We start from the raw sequence: 21,492 nt of genomic DNA, 5'->3' as shown, positions 1-21,492 counted from the left end.
TAAAGACTACATACAGAATGCCCACAATAGGTTCAAAAATTTGTTGGGGATTATAAAGATTTAAGTATACTCAAAGTTACAGCTCCTTTACCTTTGATAAAGGTGAAAAAGTCAAAGTTCCAAATTTAATTTAACTGAGCAAAAACATTAAGGAAGAAACTAATAAAAGGAAGGAGTCACAGTAATTTTAAATAGCCTTTGAGAAAAGTCAATACTACTATTAGAAGCAACATGAAATTCAAGTACTGATAATTCAATAAATATTTTCTAAGCAGCCAGAATACATGAGGCACTATAATAGGCACGGAGGGCATGAAGTTGGCAAGGGGGAGAGAAGACAAATGCACAAACTACTATGCTGGAAGGACAGTGAGATATGAGCAAAGTAAAGATCCAGGTAAAGTACTAGAAGAAATCTAAAGAACTGACTTTCCCCTGAGGGGGAGAAGCAAGCTCAGGAAAAGTTTCACAGAAGAGAAAGCACCTGACTTGAGCCTTGAAGCAAGAAAGTGACTTCTATCAGATGGAGAAGTGGGAACAGAGAATTCTATTTCAGGCAGAGAAGACTGAGAAAATGCAAAGAGATAGGAAAGGTCAAGACAAAAAGAGGGGCTGTAAAATAAAGGGCCATACTATGAGAAAAAACATGATAGGTAAGAGGCAGTCAGAAAGTGAAAGGCCAGGATGAGTTTATATGTATTTTATTGAGTAGGCAATGAGTATTCACCATATTTTAGAGTTCAAAGTGACAAAATAATACTGGCAGATTAGGAAGATTACTGGGGCAGCAGTGTCAATGATAAAAAATAGAGGGGAGACAGTGTCCATGCAAGTTAGAAGTTAGGAGGCTACCATAGTTTAGGGGAAAAAAGATGAGTGTCTGAATTGGGCCATAAGACCATACAAATATGTAGAGCCAGAAAAGACTTCTGGCAACCCCCTCTTTTTATAGATGAGACAACTGAGGCTCAAGGAGGTTTCATGATTGCCCAAAGACAGAGATGGAACTCGAACCCAGGTCCTCTTACTCCAAAGATGTGCACTTTCTACCCTGCCATGAAAATGAAAAGAGAAATACCATGGAGGTGGTATTGAAGACACTTGGCAAATAACTGCTTCTCCCTTTCCCTCGCCTACAAGTAAAAGATTATAATCGAATTCACTAAGAGAATGATGACATCATTGGTAGAAGCAGAGATGTTAGAAGGGCCAAGTTTTGGGGACATATTAATATTGGACAGGTTAATTTTGAGGTGCTGGTAGGTAATATAAGTAGAGATGACCAGCAAGAATTTAGAATTAGAGGAAGGGACTCTGGGAATATGTCGGGAGGCAGAGATATAGTTTTGAGATTTGTGACAAATGACACCAGACCAAGTGGACAAGATGACCATGAGATAGATACCTCATCTCCTGTCTCTGGCACTACATATCTCCTATGCCTAGAATTTGCCCTCTCATTATCTCTACCTCTTAAAATCCTTGCTTTCCTTCAAGTTTCAGATCAAACTCCAGCTTCTATATGAGGTCATTCCTGACCCACTGAGATGCTCTGCCTTATAGGGCCCACCTCTCAAGTTACCTTGTATCTATTTCATATATACTTACTTAGGTATATGTGGTTTTCCCCAGCTTATAAACTGTTTAAGGGCAGAGACTGTTTGATTTTTATTTTGTCTCCCTGGTACCCAGCACAGTGCCTGACACATGCTACATGTTTTTTAAATGTTCACTGATTGAATAGAGATGGAAAGGAAAAGAGAGCCAAAGAGAGAAGCTGGAGGGATACACCCATGGGGAAGGGGGGGGACTGAGGATAAAGAGACAGGGAAGGAGACAGAGGGGTATTCAATGAAGTAGGAGAATTATGAACATACAGTAATAGAAACCAAAGGTTGTCAAGGGTTTTGAGAGTATATCAGGGGGCAGCTAGGTGGCACAGTGGATAAAGCACCAGCCCTGGATTCAGGAGGACCTGAGTTCAAATCCGGCCTCAGACACTTAATACCTACTAGCTGTGTGACCCTGGGCAAGTCACTTAACCCCCATTGCTCTGCAAACAAAAAAGAGAGAGAGAGAGAGAGAGAGAGTGTATCAAAAAGGGATAATGTTTAGTGAAATGCCAGCAAGAAGGGAAAGACTATAAATACAAAAAGAAGAAAAAAAGGTCACTGGTTTAGTGATCCTAGAGAAAGCATTTTTAGTACAGTGGTAGGGATAGAAGCTAGACTACAAGGGGATGAGGAATGAATGGGGAGGGTGAGGAGGAGATAAGGACAAGAAGTAATCTACTCTTTCTAGAAATTTGCCAGTTAAAAGGAAGTTGGGTAAAACAATGGATTTAGGAATCATGGGAAGGTTTTGTTTTTGTTTTTTAAGGATAGGGAGGACCTTAGTATATTTATAGGATGAAATGAAGGAACCCAAAACTAGGAGAAAAATGAAGAAACATGAAGCAGGTGATGACTGATGAAACAGGATTGAAGAGTAAACGGGAGAAAATAGGGGTAAGAATACATGTACCTAAGTTAACTTTGGCAAGGTTACATGAATTTTATTTCAAAAAAGATGTACCCCTTTGTGCAAAACCTTATTTTAATATTTTAATTATCAGAAATAATGATAGGCACTAAACAAATACTTTCTGAAAAGAAATTGATTCCCCAATAGAAGTTATTCCAAACATTTTCTCTCAAGTGTCCCACACCACCACCTATCAATGTCTTGGTTGAGGACACCATCTCTTACTTTACTGAAACAACCGAGGCTGTTCATTGAGGTCCCTTCTTCCCTTCTCTTCATTGCAAGCCCACTGATAACACATCCCACTTTCCCCCCCTTTCCTCCAATCTCTGAGGAAGTGGCCCTTTCTTTCCAGGTGACTTTGGCAAATTCAGGTCCTCTACATGTGCCCTTGATCCCATTCTCTCTAATCTTCTCCATGAGACTGACCCTTCAACCATCCCCACGTGCCTTGATAATCTTCAACCTCTCCTATCTATAGGTTCATTTTTTTCTATTGATTTCAGACATTCTCATATCTCTTACATCCTTAAAAAAAATGTTTATACTATCATCTCCTCAAGTTATTGTGTTACCTCTCATTTCTTTTTCAACCAAACTCCTCAAAAAAATCATCTAAAATTGTTTCTGCTTCCTCTCTTCTCACTCATTCCTCAACCCTTTTCCATATGGCTTCTAATATCATCATTCAACTGAAATTGCTCTCTCCAAATTTACCAATGATCTCTTAATAGCTAAATCTAATGGTTTTTCCTCAGTCCTCCCCCTTTTGGACTTTCCTATTGCATTTTACACTGTGAAACGCCCACTTTTCTATGTGTGTGTTTGTGTGGGTTTTTTTTTTTTGGGGGGGGGGGGAAGGTAAGGGAACTTCTCTTTCTTGATTCTCCTCCTGTTTGACCACTTCTTAGTCTTCTTTAGAGCAACTTGGTGGCACGGTGGATAAAGTTCTGGGCCTGAAGTCAGGAAGACTCATCTTTCTGTGTCCAAATCTGTCCTCAGACACTTATTAGCTATGTGATCCTGGGCAAGTCATTTACTGTTTGTCTCAGTTTCCTCATCTATAAAATGAGCTGGAGAAGGAAATGGCAAACCACTCCAGTATCTTTGCCAAGACAACCCCAAATGGGGTCACAAAGAGTCAGACATAACAAGAAAAACAACAACAGTCTTCTCTGTTAGCTCATCATTTATATCATGCCCCTTAACTATATATGTTTCCCAAGGCCCTATCCTGGACTCACACACACTCTCTCTGTCTCTCTCCACTCTGTGACCTCATTAAAAAACCACCAGTTTAATTATAACTTCTATTCATATAACTCGCAGATCTATATATTCAGCCTCAGTCTCACCTCTGGGAGAGTCCCATATCACCAATTCCTTAATGAACATTTCAAACTGGAATGTCCCAGAGACATCAAACGCACTAGGTCAAAAAGAGAATTTACTGATCTCCCCAAAACCCATTCATCTTCCAAACTTCTCATTTTTGTCAAATGGACCATTTTCCCAGTCTCCCAGGTTTGTAACTTCAGCATTATCCTCAACTCCTTACTGTCCCTAACCTAACATAGCTAATTGGTTGCCAAATCTTGCCATTTCCACCTCTACAACATTTCTCATCTCTAAACCCTTCTCTCTACTCATATAGCTACCATCTTGGTTCAGGCCCTCATCATTTCTCAACAAAACTATCATAATGGCCTCCTCATTGGTCTTCTTGCTTTATGTCTTTCCCCACTTCAATCTGTCCTGTGCCTTGCTGCCAAAGTGATTTTCTTTAAGCACAGATCTGACCATGTTATTCCCTACACAATAATCTCATCTCCCTACTGCCTCTGATAAAATATCAAATCCTCTGTTTGGCTTTTAAAGTCCTTTACAACATGGCCCCATCCTATCATCCTAGTATTATTACATACCACTCCCCTTCCTATATCCTACAATACAGCCAAACCAACCTCTTTATTACTCACACTTCATCTCCCATCTCTGTTCCTTTGCACTAACTATCCCTCATGCCTAGAATGTACATCTAGATCTCAAAGAAATCTTCCCTTAAAGATAAAGTTCAAACACCCCCTTCTACAACTGGGATCTACAATGGCTTGAGGGTCAAATACAGCCAATGACCTAAAAATGGTTTTCACATGTTTAAACACAATGAAACATCATTTTAAAACGTGAAAACCATTCTTAGTTCATTAGCTATACAAAGACAGAAACCAACTTCTAGCTTCTAGTTACATCTTATCCTTCTCGTCTCCCCTCAATTGCTAATGCCCTCCGCCTATAACAACCTAGTACTTATTTTGCAACTATTTATATATGTATTTGTTCTGTTTCCTCATAGGATGGAAGGTCATTGACTGGAAGAACTCCTGTTCTCTGTATTTGTATCCCTTGCCTAGCAGATAGCAAGATAAACTCTTGATGATTGCTGAAGTTTAGTTAACATAAACTAAAAAGTGAACAAAGATAGTTTCTAAAATGTCATACTGTTAGTATATGTAGTTACTGATGTCTGTATTTGATTTGTGACCATCTTAAAACTAATAAGTTATTCAGAACAATAACTCAAAATTGAACTTTGATTTTAAGTGCAGTAAAACAGATTATCAGGAGTATTACTGAACATAGTAACTGGCAGCCAGCAAGTTGAATTTAGAAATACATTCATGAAATGTGTACTAACAATTAAGCATGCACACATGTTGATAATAAAAGTAAACCATTTCATTTAAATTAGTATTAACATAATTGTACTTTTTAAAAAAATATGTCCTTACTGGGCAGGAAAGAAGAGCAAGAATAGGGGTGAGATGAATTGTTCTTAATTTCAATAAGTATTAAATAACTTGGGGGGAGGGAGGAGCGTCTTTCTTCTGTTGGTAACCTGGATTCTAGAAAACCACTCCATAGTGAGGGCACGTGAGAATGGGTCATTAACCTGAGAACACAAGGAAGTGGAGAGAGAAGGTTATCTGAACCAGGCTCATGAATTAAACAAAATACTGGTATATTATCTCATTTCTACCCATGAACTAAGTGTTAAACCTAAAGTAAGACTAGAAACAGGAACTTGGTAGGATATCCAACATGGATACACAGACTATGAACAGGAAAGCAGTTGAGGTTTTGGAAGACCCCTATTGGCCATATGGTTCTACAAAGAAATGGAAGCTCAGATGTCAGGCACACAATAAAAAGTTATCAGGTTTCACTTAATGGGCAGACTAGTTGTAATTATCAGCTGCTAAGTTCACTTCAGGAAAACCAATGAGAAAAAAGTCAAGGACAAATCAGATCTAATGACATGGTGATGGAAGTGACTGCCTGGTCATAGGACATTCTGGAGCCTAGGACCTGAGCAATCTTTAGAGGTCAGATAAGGAAGGGTCTTTCTTGCCCAGGAGATCACAAGTGAAACTAAGTCTTCAAATGAGCCAAAAGCCATTGAGATTCAAGGTAAAAGAGACACTGCTTTGCAGGGTTGTCTGAAGTGCAGGGAAGAATTCACAAGACCACAGATTTTGAGGTGGAAGAGACCTCAAGGGACATCTTGTGCAACCTTTTCATTTTACAATGAGGAAACTGAGGTCCACAGAAGTTAAGTAACTTGTCCAAGATCACCCATGTACCAAGAGGCAGAGGTGAGATTCAAACCCAGGTTACATTACTCCAGAGCCAGTGTTTTTTCCACTGTACCACCTTACAACTCTCTTTTCTTAGCAGGTGAGTAATGGGGGAAGGTACAATAAGCCAAGTACCCCACACCAGGAGGCAGTGTTGAGAAACAGGTTTTAATCGGGCTGAGAAACATAGTAGCCTTGTCAAATTGAAACCTAAGAACTCAGACAAGCCAAACCCAAATGGTTCTGGGCTGGGAGATTCTAGAGACAAGATATGAAAAGGAGTATGTGAATGTGAGAGTTTTAGTGGTCAGGAAAACAGGAGAAAAGCTATGAAGGGGAACAGATTTGCTCCCTTTACATTTGCTTTTAAACTTTTAAAACTTTTTAAAGCTTTTAAAATATCTAAAACTTTAAAACTTTTCCTTTTATTATTTTAAACTCTGTTAGGGATTCATGTGGTGAAAAACAGTAACAATCCTTAAAGGACAATCAAAAATTAAAGAGAGGCTATGTGATGATTTAAAAAATCATATAGTATCAATAAACTCTAAATGGATAATTAAGCTAATGGAAAAGGTCATAGGACAAAACAAACTAGAAAACAAGAACTACAAGGAGAGAGTACGAAACCAAAACAGGACAAAAGGTCACGAAAGGCAAAACAGATGAAAATTCAAAAGTTTTTGCCTGAATAAAGTTAATATAATTAGAATGAGGAAGAACTGTTGAATGGGGGAAAATACTCTGTTAAAAAAATCTCTTATAAAATCTAAGGGAATTGACACAAAAATAGGACCCAAAGTCCTATTCCCCAATCTATAAGTCAAATTATATTAACAGTTCTCAAAAAGACATGTAAATGATCAATAATTATATTTTTTTAATGTTCCAAATTGTTTTTTTAAAAAACAACAAAAAATAACCTCCCATCTTTCACCTTTTGTCAAAGACATAACTGAAAGTCAGTGTTGCCAAGGCTGTGGGAATGCAGGTACATTAATAATGCACTATTGGTGAAGTTATGAATAGGGCCAAGTGTTCTGGAAAATAATTTTGAATTCTGAGAGAAAAAGAGACTAAATTGTTCCTATCCTTTGACCCAGGGATCCCATTAAATAGAACAGACCCCAAAGAGGTCAAAGATTAAAGGTCCCACATTTACTAAAATATTTATGACAGTAAAAACTGAAAACAAAGTGAATTTCTATTAAAAAGAGAATGGCTGGGGGCAGCTAGGTGGCGCAGTGGATAGAGCACCGGTCCTGGATTCAGGAAGACCTGAGTTCAAATCCGGCCTCAGACACTTAACACTTACTAGCTGTGTGACCCTGGGCAAGTCACTTAACCCTCATTGCCCTGCAAAAAAAAATAAAATAAAATAAAAAGAGAATGGCCAAACAGTTTGTGGCATATAAATATAAAGAAGTATTACTGCAGTATAAGAAACAACAATCTTGAAGAATTCAGAGAAAGACAGAAAGGCTGCTATGAATAAATACAGAATGAAGAATGCAGAACTATAAGATTAATACATAGAATGATTGTAATAATCATCCAAATCAATAAACAATAAAAAAGGCAACTAACTCAGATAATTTGCTATGACTAACTTTGGTACCTAGGACAGATAATAAAACATACCACCATTCTCTCAGTATCTTGACAGGGAACTAGGGTGTACATTATTCTATATGCTGTCAGTTGCTGTTGCTGCGTTAGTCAGTTTTGCTAACCTGAATACTTTCCAAAATGGAAAGTATTTTGCCACAAAGAAGGATTCTATTGGGAGGGGGTAGATAGATGATGAAATGATTGTGTTACAAAAAGCAAAAGTCAACAACATAACTTTAGAGGGGGAAAGCAATAAGGCAAGAGATGTAAAAATTGGCATTTACCCCAGCAGGCCAAACTGGGTGGTGGGGAACTGTGGTTTGATTAGAAGGAGAAACAGTAAGCTAAGTTCTCTGCTTGCTGACAGAAGAAAGGTGGGACCATGACATTACAGGCAGCATCTAAAGAACTGTAGATAGTATCAGTAACACATTAACATTTACTAAGCACACAATGTATACACAGCCCTTGCTTTGTGTTCCTATAATTGTCTGTTCTTTATAATGACTAAACCCATGAGGATTCTGTGGAGAGTATGGTACACTGGAAGATAAGTGGACTTGGGAGTCGGAAGACCTGGAGGGTTCTCTGCCACTTACTAGTTGTATGACCACAGGCAAATCAATCCACCTCTCTTGGACTGAGTTTCCTTTCCTATAAAATATGGTACCTGTTCTGCTAATTGTATAGGGTTGTCATAAGCATCAAATAAGGTGAAAGTCCCTTTTAAACCATAAAACACTTTAAAAAATTTTGCAGATGCACTGTTTTTATATTACCCTTATTTACCAATATCTTACCTCCCTCTTCCCCTCTCAGCTATCCCTTATAAAAAAGAATTTTTTAAAAGGCAAAAAAACCTCACCCCACAGTTCAATAAAACCAACTAAGTTTGACATTATATGCAGTGTCCTACACTTCCACAGGCCCCAAGTTCAAAAAAAAGCAGAGGAAGGTACATTGTTGTGTCTCTTCTTGAGGATAAGATTGGATATTATATTTCACAGAATTCTCCTTTTTTGTCATCATCATTCTTTCCATTTACATCATTGTAGTCACAGTGTATAGTTTTCCTCGTTCTATAATTTTACCTTCATATACCTTCATATTCATATTATATAAATTTACCTTCATATTCATATTATATCTATTTACCTTCATGTTCATATTATATAAATCTTTCCATTCTTTGTTTCATAATTGCCATTTCTTAACTGCATAGTACTATTGTATTACATTCATGTACTATAATTTGGTTTCCAAATAATGGACATTTACTCTTTTTCCACATCTTGGCTACTACAGAAAGTATTTTTGTGAACATTTTGGTATATATGGTACCTTTTTAAAAAAATCATTGATTCCATATGGATATGCCTAACAGAGGGATCTCTTAGTTATTTTACAAATACTTTCCAAAATGGCTGAACCAATTTACAGCTCAACCAACAGCATATCAGGGTACCTGTTTTCCCACAATTCCTCTAACACTGACATCTTTTGTTATCTTTGACAATTTTCTGGGTGTGAAGTGAAACCACAGAATTGTTTTGACTTACATTTTTCTTATTGCCAGTGATGTGGAATAGTCTTTCCTAGATTTCTTTATACTTTGCAATTCTTTTGAGAACTGTTGACATTCTTTGACCATTTATCCAAGGGGAATGGCTTTTGGATTTATATATTTATAAAACACTTATACAACTATAAGTTATCTATAAAAAGTTTGAAATAAACTACTATCAATATGGTAAATACATTTTTTAAATGTACAACTATGTCCCATATATGATAATATTGAAAAAACTAATAAACCCAATTTCATTGTAGCATGGCCTAATAGATCAAGTGGTAGACTTGAAATTAGAAAGGCTTGGGTTCAAATTCCTTCTAAGACACTTACTAGCTATGTGACTCTGGGCAAGTCACTTAACGTCTCTTAGCCTCAGTTTCATCATCTGCAAAATGGGGATAATAACAGCATATAAATCATAAGGTTATTGTGAGGATTAAATGAGAAAATGTAGCGTACTCTGAAAACCTTAATATGCAAGATAAATGTTAGCTATCATTGTTATTATGCTATAAAGCATATTATCATTTGGCCAATGAAACATACCTTTCCATCATTGTCAAAAGAATCGAAGAAAACTCCAACTCCATTCCAATTATCAGCTGATCCAAACACAGGGCCTTCCAAGCCTTGAGCTTCTGTATACCAAATTGCCTGTTAATATAGCACAGCAAAATTTAAGAGGCTAGAATTATGTACTTATGTACATTTTTTAAGTTAAACAAATTTTCATACTAGGCCATCAGCTCCAATTCGTCCTCTTCCAGTCACTCGAAATGTCACTTCAATCTCCCAGTTTTCAAATGAAGCCTTTGTCTTTGTCCAAACTGATCCTTTTTGGCTTTTCAAAGACGGAGCTATTCTAATCTGGTCTGAACTAGGTATTGCATCTGAAAAAAAAAATTTTAAGAAAGGTTTGAGTGATATTTCAATAATATTCAACTAAACATTGCAATACATAGAGCCTTCAAATTTTTAGAAGTATTTCAAGATGGACCGTAAAGCATAGGTTGAAGTTGACAACTTAACTTAGTAACAAGTAGAACATTTCAGTTAAAAAAACACACCATTTTAACTACTCTCTATTAAAAATAAACTTTTAATTTCAGGCACTTCAAAATTCAATACTTTTGAACAATGAAATCACATATTTTCAATTCAATTAAACCCAATCCAACAAATATTTGTTAAGCACCTACTCTATGCAAAACATTATTCTAGGTGCTGAGTATACAAAAAAATTTAAAATGATCCATGCCCTCAAATAGCTTGAATTCATTTTATTGGGGCAGGGGCAGAAATACAACATGTTCACATGTAAATATACTTATTTAGGGAAGGAAACATCATTAAGAATTAGATTGGAATCAGGAAAGATTCCATCCCTTCCCTCCAAGAGATGGAACATGAACTGAATCTAAGGAAGCTAAGGATTTTAAGAAGGGGAGCTCAGGAAAGAGAGCATTCTAGGGATATGCCAAACTATTATATTTCATCCTTGAGGCAATAGGGGGCCACTGAAGGTTCTTGAGCATTGAAGTAACATGGTCAGATTTATGCCTGATGACCTGATTAAAGAAAGCTGCACTTACATACTTAAAATTCTTAATGAGAAACAATAAAGGATTGACTAAAAAAGTAAACTCTGAAATTATTTTCCTTCAACACCATATATATTCAAAAATATCCTTTGAACATCTCATAAGAACTTTGTATAATACTCCCAATAAGAAAGAAAGGAGCAGAATTCTTTCTTTTTTCCAAGTTAAAATCGGGAAGTATTGTGCTATATGGAAAAGAACACTGGGCTGGAAGTCAAGACTTATCACTGATTATATGACCTAGAACAAATCATAGCCTCTCTGAATCTGTTTTCTTATCTCTAACATTAACATATTAGAGTAGATTATCTCTAAGGTTCCTTCTGGCATTAAATTTCATGATTTGATCTATAGGAGCAAAGGTCCAGGGCAAAACCTATTACTTTGGGATAAACACTGGTGAGAATACTGAGGCAAAAAAAAGTGAAAACATGGACAAAGTTAGTTATTCTTCACTGTTATTATTTATTTTACCTTCACTGAACTCACGGGCACAAAGCACTATATTGGGAAGTTAATCAAACAGGTTCTGCCTCCTACACTGATGGAATAATAAGCACACAGGGGAGGGGGGGAAGGAGAGGCAGAGGGGGAGGGAAGAAGAGGGGGAGAAGGGGAGGGGGAGAGGGGGAGAGAGAGAGAGAGAGAGAGAGAGAGAGATTGAAGAACACATATATCATGTTTTTTTTTAATTTATAATAAAACACTTCAAACTTTATTCATCCAATTTCCCAACTCTCAATGTAATTAAAGGTGAAAAGAAAGAGGTGGTTTAGAGATTTAAATATATAAAGCCTCCAAAGTTAAACCAGATCTCTAAAGCACTGTCATTTTAACAGTCTACGTATGTCTAATGAATTCATGTATGTCTATGAATTAATGAGACTGACATTCATAGAAGTGACTTCCAGGATGAGAATTGGGCCTGAAATCCAAAATATTCCATACTTTGCTTTTCCTTAGTTTCCTGATTAATAGTTTACCCCTCTGTCCCCTACCAAGCTCTACCTAATGAAATTCTCCTTATCTTTCAAGACCTAGTTCAAATGCCATGAAACCTCCCCTGATCACCCACCCATTCTCATCCCAATAAGAAATTACCTTTCTTTCCTTGGATACCTTAGACCTTCCAGAGCACTTTGTGCACAAAATATTTACTTACTTACACTTAGAGCCCCCCCCCCCCACACACACACACACACACACGGGAGGGGAGTACTTTGGACCTGTGATTTCATCAGTGCAGACTTCCCAGTTTGGAACCACCTTCCACCAATGTGTATCAGTCACTGATTTATAACTGATTGTCTCGGAAAATTGCCTAGAGCACTGACTTGACCACAGTCACAATTTTTATGAGAGGCAAAACCTGAACCCAGGTTTTTCGAGAACTGCCTCAAGAATGTGGTCACTATAGCATGTTGCCTCTCCTCAGAACAGTCTCTTTTGTATTAGTTATTCGTAAACATGGTATTAAGTCTAATAAATCACAAGCTCCATAAGGAGCTGTTGTATATGCTCCAGTGTTGACAAACATTGTAAAATACTTAATAATGCTTGTGAAATTACACTGAATCTCACATTTCAATGTTTATTGAATGAACCCTAATTTAGAAAGTCACATCAACTCAGCAATCTGTGTCTAGTTAGTTCAGCTGATTACAGTTAAGTTAGTGAGAAGCTAAGTTCAAGGATTCTGTTTGTGGGCCAGGTACCCTTGTTCCATTCCTGAAAACAAACTGCACCCTTAAACCCGGACATTCATTCAACAAATATTGATTGGCTATGAGCTGAAGGGACCCAAAAAGCACAAGATATACCCTTAAGGAGTTTCTAATGTTAGTCCTTAAAATGCAACAGGTTTCTACTTGCATATATACTTCCTATACATGCTCAACTCAGAAACCAATACCACGAAGCACTGCATTTTGATTGAAGCATACAAATCTACAAATAAAAGTCTGTATAAAAGCTTACATAAATCAGTGTTTAATTATTTATAATTAAGCAACTAAGATGGCCAGAATTCAATCTACAATAAATTCTTTAATGACAAATCCTTATTTCTAGAATGGCAGGCCAGTCACCAGAGTTTACTGCATAAAGTATTCTTGACAGACACATCAATTAATGGTGATCCATTCCACTAAAATCTGAAGAACTTTCTTTTCACGTAAGTAAACCTTTAGAAATAATGACTCCAAACACATCATCACATTTTGTAACATGTTTTCTTCAAAGTTCGAAGATCAAATGAAAAAGTGAAAACAAAGTTAGCATGATTTGGTAACTGGATGTAGCAGAAAAGAACACTGGCTCTGGAGTCAGAGAAACTGGGTCCCACCTTTGAAACTGGGATGGGCTAAGTTTTCTCATTTGTAAAATGCAGGGGTAACCCTAGATGGTCTGAAATCCTATGAATTCCCCAGTATACAGACATGGAATTTCAAAAAACCTAAAAACATTCTTTTTTTTCTCACCTCTTCTAAACAAAGGATCGGTATAAAGTTACATGCTTTACAATACAAAAAAGGAAACTGGATCAGATAAAGACTAGGCCAAGTTACCCTTTTAAGTTGTCTCAAACTGAAGATGGATGAATTTTCAGTTTTAAGTAATCTGTTATCTCTCATCAAAAGAATCTGCTAAATGACACTAAAACCAACACAGGTCATCTCGGGTGCTGTGGGGGACATAAATCATAAAAACCTTAAGACTTAAATGAAACTCCCTACTTTATATAGATCATAAAGCTCTGAGAGTAAGGATCTTTTTTTCACCTTAATTTTTTAGATGAGCCAGCCTAACATGGATTCTCACCACACAAGCAATCAACAAGCATTTGTTAAGTGCCTACCCACTATGTGCCAAGCACTAGGTACTAGAGAGCATTTGTCAAAAGGCTACTATGAGCCAGGCACTTGACAGAAATGAAACCATGGCCGCCTTCAAGAAGCTTATATTCTAAATGGGAAAAGATGAATACGTAAGAAAATACAAAAAATACATACAATAAATACACAAAGTAATTCCGAAGTGAAGCATTAGCAGCTGGAGGGGGGAGGGTAATCAAGAAAGGCCTCACGTGAGAGGCAGCATTTGCAAGGAGGCAGAGCAGGGGGGGGGGGTGTTAGATGGCTTGGAGACTGCAGTCCTGTACTGTGTCCAACCACTGCCTGAATGTTTGTTGAATGAATACTCAAGTCAAGGATTCTTAATCAATCTCTCTCTCTCTCTCTCTCTCTCTCTCTCTCTCTCTCTCTCTCTCGTGTGTGTGTGTATGTGTGTGTGTGTCCCCTGAACCCTCCACGACCTTAGTTAAGCGGGGTCGGTCCAAGTGAACCCGGAGAGCCGGCGCTGGGCAGAGGGAGCTCTCCCACTTCCAGGGAAAGGGGGCGGGATCCCCCAAGCGATACGTGGCGGGACTAAAGGACTGAAACCTGATGCAAGAAACCAAAGGTTTCAAGGGAGGTGGAGACGGAGCGGGAGAAACGGCACTGACGGATGGCCGGGGGTGGGGAGAGAGAAGGGTCGTGGGACCCCAGGGAGGGGGAAGGGCGGGGGTCGACTCCGGGAGAAGCGAGGGAAGACGCCCCTCTTCCTCCCAGACTACCCCTCCTTTCCCCTCCCCCCTCCCCGGGTAAGGAGGCTTCCCGTCTCTTAGCCGAACAGGGCCCTGGGGGAAGAGGTCTGGGGAAGGGACCCCCCCGCCCAAGATCCGCACTTACTCCCCGCGTGGGCCCAGAAGGGCACGGTCCCGTCGCTCTGCACCAGATGTGGCCCCTTGAAGCTGTACTTGTACTCGAACCGGCGATGGGGCTGCGGGGCCGGGGTGGCACCGGCCCCGGGGTCTCCGCCCGCTCCTTGGCCGCTGGAGAAACGGCTCAAAGATAGTAGCAGCGCACAGAGCAGCGGCCCGGCCCCGGCCCTGGGACCCCTGCTCCTGGACCCCGCCATCTTGGATTCTGGGACAAGGCGGCCCGCCGGCGGAGGGAACGAAACACCGAGCGAACAGCCAACAGGGCGCTAGGCGATTGGCGGAGCCGCCGGACCCCCCCCCCTCGGGGCCAGGGGAAGCCACGCCCACCAGCACCGCCTCTTTCCCCTCAGCCGCGTGGCTGGGACACTTGGGGGCGGGGAAACCCTGCGAGGGGCGGGACCAGAAGGAGCGGGGGCCTGATGATCCACTATGCCTCGCTCCATGGGGGCAGGGCGACTTGAACTTGTGCCTTGCTTACCTGACTAGGAGAGCGGACAAGGAGGAGGGGGGGAAGTTTAGAGACAGACAGACAGACAGATACGGACACACACACACACACACACACACACACACACACACACACACACACACACACACACTCACACTCACACTCTCGTTTTTAGACACCTTCAGTGTACTCAAGAAAACTTACCTGAAAACAGCAACCTGTTCACCTTCATTTTTTCCTCTTCAGGAAGTTCAAAAGAACTGAGACAATTAAAATAAAACTATCCTAGAATTAGTGGTAGAATATAAACTTGAGGGAAGGGACATGGTAGGGATTTGGGTGATTAATAAGTATTTATTCCCCCCTCCCCAACAGAAAGAAAAAGAAAAAGAAAACCCCTATAACAAATTTGTGTTGGGGAAGGGGGCACGGGTAACATTCCCACACTGGCCATGTCCAAAATTTTATGTCTTATTCTGATTTTTAAGTCCATAGTAGCATGTTTTATCTTTCCCAAGTAACCATGAATTTTCACTTTGAGTTTAGTGCCTTCTTGGCATCAAAGTTGTTTTTCTTTATAATATTATTATTGTAGATTGTTCTAGTTCTACTCATTTTACTCTGTTCATAGAGGTCTTCCCAGTTTCTTCAGAAATGACCATTTTATCATTTTTATAGTACAATCATATTCCATTATTTTCTCTAGTCAGTCAATAAACATTTATTAAGTGCCTACTATATGCCAGGAACTGTATTCTATTGCCTTCCCTCTGTTGATTATTTCCAATTTGTCCTGCTTATGGTTTGTTTGTACATATTTGTTCACATGTGCTCCTTGAGAGTAGGGACTGTTTTTTTTTTTAACCATTCTTTGTAACCCCCAATGCTTAACATGGTGCCTAGCACATAATAGGTGTTTGATAAATATTTATTGATTGACTACTTAACCCCGGGGGAATACACAGAAACATAAAAGCAGTCCCAGCTCTAAAGCTCGAAGTCTATCATAATTTGTTAAGCCACTCCCCAGTAGATGGACATTCACTCAGTTTCCAGTTTTTGGTAATGGTAGAATGAGTGCTGATTGATTGATTTGTGGGAAGAATGGCACTGCCTTTGTGGAGATGACAATTGTGAGATGGCTAGTTTTTAATTAAAGATTGTTACTAAAAGATTGCTATATCAGAAACAAAAATGCAAATCTAATTGTATGATAAATAATAAGAGAACATTAAGACTTACAATAGTAAAACTATAAAAAACTATCAAAGGTTCTTATGAGCAGCCAAAATTGAGTCTGGGAGTAACAGAAGGGTAACTCTAGAACCCTCATCACCTTCTCTGTGGGGGTGGAATAAACAGTTCTATGAACAAGTGAGTCAGGCTTCTCCATTATAAGCATCCAAGATCTGCACGGATGCCAAGAAGGCATCAAACTGAAACAGTACCAGCAGTCCCCGTGGAAGGAGATACTATTTAATTTATTTTAGTTATTAGGTAGTTTTTTTGTTTTGTTTTGTTTTGTTTTAGTGAGGCAATTGGGGTTAAGTGACTTGCTCAGGGTCACACAGCTAGTGTCAAGCGTCGAGGCTGGATTTGAACTCAGGTCCTCCTGAATCCAGGGCTGGTGCTTTATCCACTATACCACCTAGCTGCCCCTATTAGGTAGTTTTTTTTAAATTGTTGAGGAGGAGGGAAGGAGAGTTATGAAAAGCCTAATGCAGTTGGCGGAGAGGGATATGGAGAAGGATTGAAAATGACTCCTCCTTCACGATATGTTCTATTGAATAAATAGGACTATGAGTTTTTAAAAATAGTGCAAACCCAATTCACTTCCTTGGAAAAAAAACTCATGTGTAAAAATTCCCAGGGTTGATCATATTGCATGAATTGTAAACTATTTCACAGTTCTGCTTTTCTGAAACATGTTCAGTTTTGAAGAAAAATTTCATTGAAGATTTTGAAATGGTTCAACATTTTTCTGTACACAACCATTTGGACTATTTGCCATATTAAGATGGGCTAGGGGAATCAATAATGGGACTAGTGACCTCTGCTATAGAGTTTTAACTTTGTTTTGGGGGGGGCAGCTAGGTGGCGCAGTGGATAAAGCGCCGGCCCAGGATTCAGGAGTACCTGAGTTCAAATCTGACCTCAGACACTTGACATGTACCAGCTGTGTGACCCTGGGCAAGTCACTTAACCCCCATTGCCCCACCAAAAAAAAATTAAAAAACGAAACAAAACTTTGTTTTTGCTGACCTCCCAACTTATTGCCTACTTTGGTTGATTTCCTTAACCACTGTTTCAATATGGCATTCAACTACATACTCAAAGTCCCTTGTGTCACTATGCAAATCAAATAAATTTGGACAGATGCTAGAATAGGGCAAAGAGTTTTCAATCTAGAGCACCTGAGTGGGAATCCATTGCCCCTGATAACCAGGCTCTGCTACTTACTGACTGTGGGGCCTAGGGCAAGGCATGTTGACCCTCTGGACCTCCATTTCTTTCTTTGTAAAATGGGGGCTTAGATTTGGTGGTCTCTAAGTCTCTCTGCATTTGAATGCTGTGATCCTAAATGTGGCCATGTCACAGTATTCTGATCAGGGACTATAACAGTATATGGGAAATTGCTTTGCAAGATATAAATCAGTCAACCAACAAACATTTTTACTGTTTATTCTGTGTGCTTGCATAGGCCGTACATTTGCTAAAATTGGAACAACCCAGAAAATTAGCATGGCCCGATGCAAGGATGACACATAAATTAGTGAAACGTTTCATTTGTTTTTTATTAAAAGTGTAAAGAATCAGGGCAGCTAGGTGATGCAGTGGATAAAGCATTGGCCTTGGATTCAGGAGGACCTGAGTTCAAATCCAGCCTCAGACACTTGACACTTAACTAGCTACGTGACCCTGGGCAAGTCACTTAACCCTCATTGCCCTGCCCCCCCCAAAAAAAGTTTAAATAATCTATTCGGTGTTTTGCACTTGTGATATAAAACTGGAATCTTTAAGAAGTGAAAGAAGGGGTGCATTTTAGGCATGTGTTATATAGTTATCTGTAAACATTTATTTGGTACTTACTATGTCTAAAGCATTGTTTTAGGGTCAAGGAATACAAAGCAATATAAGACATAACCACTGTCTTTCAAGAGCTTAAAATTGATTGAGGAGGCAAATAAAAACAATAATGAGTAGCAGATAGTAAATAACATTTGAGCAGTACAGACATTATAGAAGTTATCCCCCTAACTCATCAACGAGTTTCAGGCCTTTTGGTTACTCTAAACCTGATTTAGCCTGTCTGCTGAGAAGGTTTTACCAGGATGTGCCAGATGCACATGCCACAGCTTCTTGGATTCACAGGTGAGAGCTGGGTGACAGACAGACAACAAAGGTGGATGAATAGCTCTGTGCTCAGGAAGCCCTCACACCAGATGAGCTAGTTCTCCTTGAATACCCTACATACCCCTAAGTCTTGGTAGCTGTCACTATAAAGGAGAGCTTATTCCCATATTTCAATAAGATATTCCAACGCTCAAAAGATAAAGACTTAGAACCAAGAATAACTTATCTGGAAAAACCAAGTATAAAATGATAGGGTAAAAATGAACCTTTAATTAAATAGCAGATTTCCAAGCATTCCTGATGAAAAGGCCAGAAATGAGTTGACATTTTGAAACAGAAATACAGGAACCAGGGAGACATAGAAAGATACATATATCTTTTTAACTCGAAGGAGAAATGTGAGGATGGATTGTTTACATGCTAACAGAGAAATAAGAAAAAAAAAATTTTCTCAGAACCCTGACAGAAGGTCTATGGATGGTTTTGTTCTGTTTTGATGATCTTTGAAGAAGACAAAAATAGGAACATTATGCAAATTTAGGGCAGAATTTGGTATTGATGATATTCACAACCATGCATAGCAGAGGAGGGTGTGGATAGATATGATTAGGGATAATCATGTGACCTGCCCTGCTTTCACCTTCCCTTGGGGTAACATCCTGTATGGTGATCTGGATAAGTGATTGGATTTGCAGAATCCTTGGGTATCCATGCTTAGGACTGTAGCAGCCATCTTGTCACTGGTAGACTGATAAGAGTCAGGGAGCATGGACTAGCAGCAAAAGAGGAGGTTTCTAAAAATTAACCATGTAAAATTTTTTGTAACTAGCCTACTCAGGATAAGGAAGATGGACTCATAACTATGCCACACTAGCAAGTTTTCTGGAGAATTTCAGGAGCCTATTCTAACTAAAATTGGATGCAGTTTAAACCTTAAGCACACCATAATTGTATAACAGAGACAATCCTAGGGGTGAGATCTTCGGATTATTCATGGAGATAAGAAATTATACTATGGAAGAATGGAGGAGGAAGGGAGGAAAAGTCACTATTTTATAAAAGAGGTGCCTATGACGAATAATTTTTAGACATGGAAAAAGGGATAGGTGGAACAACCATTTCATGAACCTTACTTTTCACCTGAACTGGATAAAGGAGGATTGAACACAATTATACACTAGGCATATGCATGTCTGCACAAGCAAAGATCTTGGTATAGAAATGTATTACACACAGAAAGGAAATAGGAGACAAGTAAAAGGCAGAGATAGAGAAGGGTTTTAGAGTAAGCATGGGATGAATGCTCATAAGCAAAATAAACTTGAATATCAAAAAGAGGGAAAGGAAGGAGAGATTAGAAGGAGAGGAAGAAAGGATAAAAACCCAGGATTAGGGCAAAACAAGTGGAAGAACAGAGTTACAATAGTGGAAACAGGCCATTTCATTTATAGATCACATTATCAGGGAAACTTCTCTTTTACTATCTCATTTGTAAAGAGGGAAGGTGGGAACAAAGAGAAGAAGGAGGGCAGGATGGAAAGAAACAGGCAATTAACAATCATAACATAAAAGTGAATGAGTGAAAAAAGTGAACTCATCTGTAAAATAGCAGAATGGATTAGAAAACAATCCAATAGTATGTTATTTACAAGAAAAAAAAATTAAACATAAAGATTCATGTAGCGTTACAAGGAAGAACTTTTAACAAAATCTATTATTCTTCATCTTAACTAAAAAAATTAAGGATAGCAATTATGATTTCACATAACGTTACACTAAATATAAACATGATAAAAGAAAATAAGCAGGGAAATAACATTATGTTTAAAACCACCATAAATAATAAATTAATATCAATATTTAATATGTGTGTACTAAATAGCATAGCATCTAAATATTTACAAGAAAAGTTCTTCAGACTGGAGGGAGAAATAAGTAGCAAAAGTATAATAGTGAAGGATTTTAATGTATGCCTTTCATACTTAGGCAAATCTAATAAAAAGAGAAACAAGAAAAATGTTAAGCACCTGAAAAGAATTTTTTAAAAAGTAGAGGTGATAGGTATTAACAATTATTGTATGGGAATAAAAAGAAATTTACATGCTATTCATCTGTACATGGCACCATTGGAAAAAATGACCATGTATTAGTGCACTCAAAAATGTAGAAAATCATAAATACTAAACACACCATTTACTAATCACAATAAAAAATTTATTAAATAAATGGTAACTAAAGAAAGAATTAAAAAGCAATTGAAAATAAATGATTAAAAAAACCTTGTGGATTAAAGAATAAATCTTCCCTCTGTTGATTATCTCTGATTTATTCTGTATAAACTTGTTTATATATTGTTTTCATATTGTCTCACTCATTACACTGTGAGCTCTAACAGGGCATGGATTGCCTTTTGCCTTTCTATGTAACTCCAGTGCTTATCACAGTGCCCTTATTGAGGAGGAACTTAATAAATGTTTGTTGAATGATTGACAATAGATAATTTCTTCCAAGAAAATTATATTAATCAGATAATAAAACTTATGGGATGAAGCTAAAGTAGTTTTTATGGGCATATTTATGTCTTTACTTTTATTAAGAAAAGAGAAACAATAGAGTATGAAACTAAAAACAAACTAAAGAACCATAAATACCTCCAGATAATAAACAAACTAAAAATTCTGAAGAGATTAATAAAAACTGAGAACAAAAACAAAGTCACACAACAAATTGATAAATTAAACTAGGAGCTTTAAAAAAACTAATACAATAAAGTCAGCCAGTTTGATTTCAATAGAAGAAAGGAAAACCAAATTGTTCATAACCAAAATGGAAAAGGAGAATTCACAATTATTGAAAAAGGTCTGAAGCAAATTAACAAAAATTATTTTGCCCAATTACATAATAGTAAAACTGATAACTTAGAGGAAATGGATGAATACTTACAAGACTATGAAATACTCTGATTCTCAAAATAATAGAGTATT

General features: G+C 38.1%; 1 protein-coding gene and 1 non-coding gene across 2 annotated transcripts in view; one reads left to right on the top strand and one right to left on the bottom strand.

Moving 5' to 3' along the window:
- LMAN1 (lectin, mannose binding 1) overlaps positions 1-14,965 on the bottom strand; it is a 41,734-nt gene extending 26,769 nt beyond the window's left edge. The window contains exons 1-3 of the mRNA XM_043966420.1: positions 14,675-14,965; positions 10,081-10,235; positions 9,892-9,999 (exon numbers count right to left, since the gene is read on the bottom strand). Of these exons, the coding sequence (XP_043822355.1) occupies positions 9,892-9,999; positions 10,081-10,235; positions 14,675-14,903 (492 nt within the window). The 5' untranslated portion in view covers positions 14,904-14,965. The remainder of the gene's footprint in view (positions 1-9,891; positions 10,000-10,080; positions 10,236-14,674) is intronic.
- Positions 14,966-17,841: 2,876 nt separating this feature from the next.
- On the top strand, positions 17,842-17,947 carry LOC122737705. Its single transcript, XR_006354505.1, has one exon. It is a non-coding gene; the product is annotated as a U6 spliceosomal RNA (small nuclear RNA).
- Positions 17,948-21,492: the final 3,545 nt, after the last annotated feature.

Source organism: Dromiciops gliroides, chromosome 1, assembly GCF_019393635.1.
Source record: "Dromiciops gliroides isolate mDroGli1 chromosome 1, mDroGli1.pri, whole genome shotgun sequence".
NCBI classification, from domain to species: Eukaryota; Metazoa; Chordata; class Mammalia; order Microbiotheria; family Microbiotheriidae; genus Dromiciops; species Dromiciops gliroides.
The sequence above is the reverse complement of the archived record's forward strand: the minus strand, read 5'-3'. Positions and strand labels throughout refer to the sequence as shown.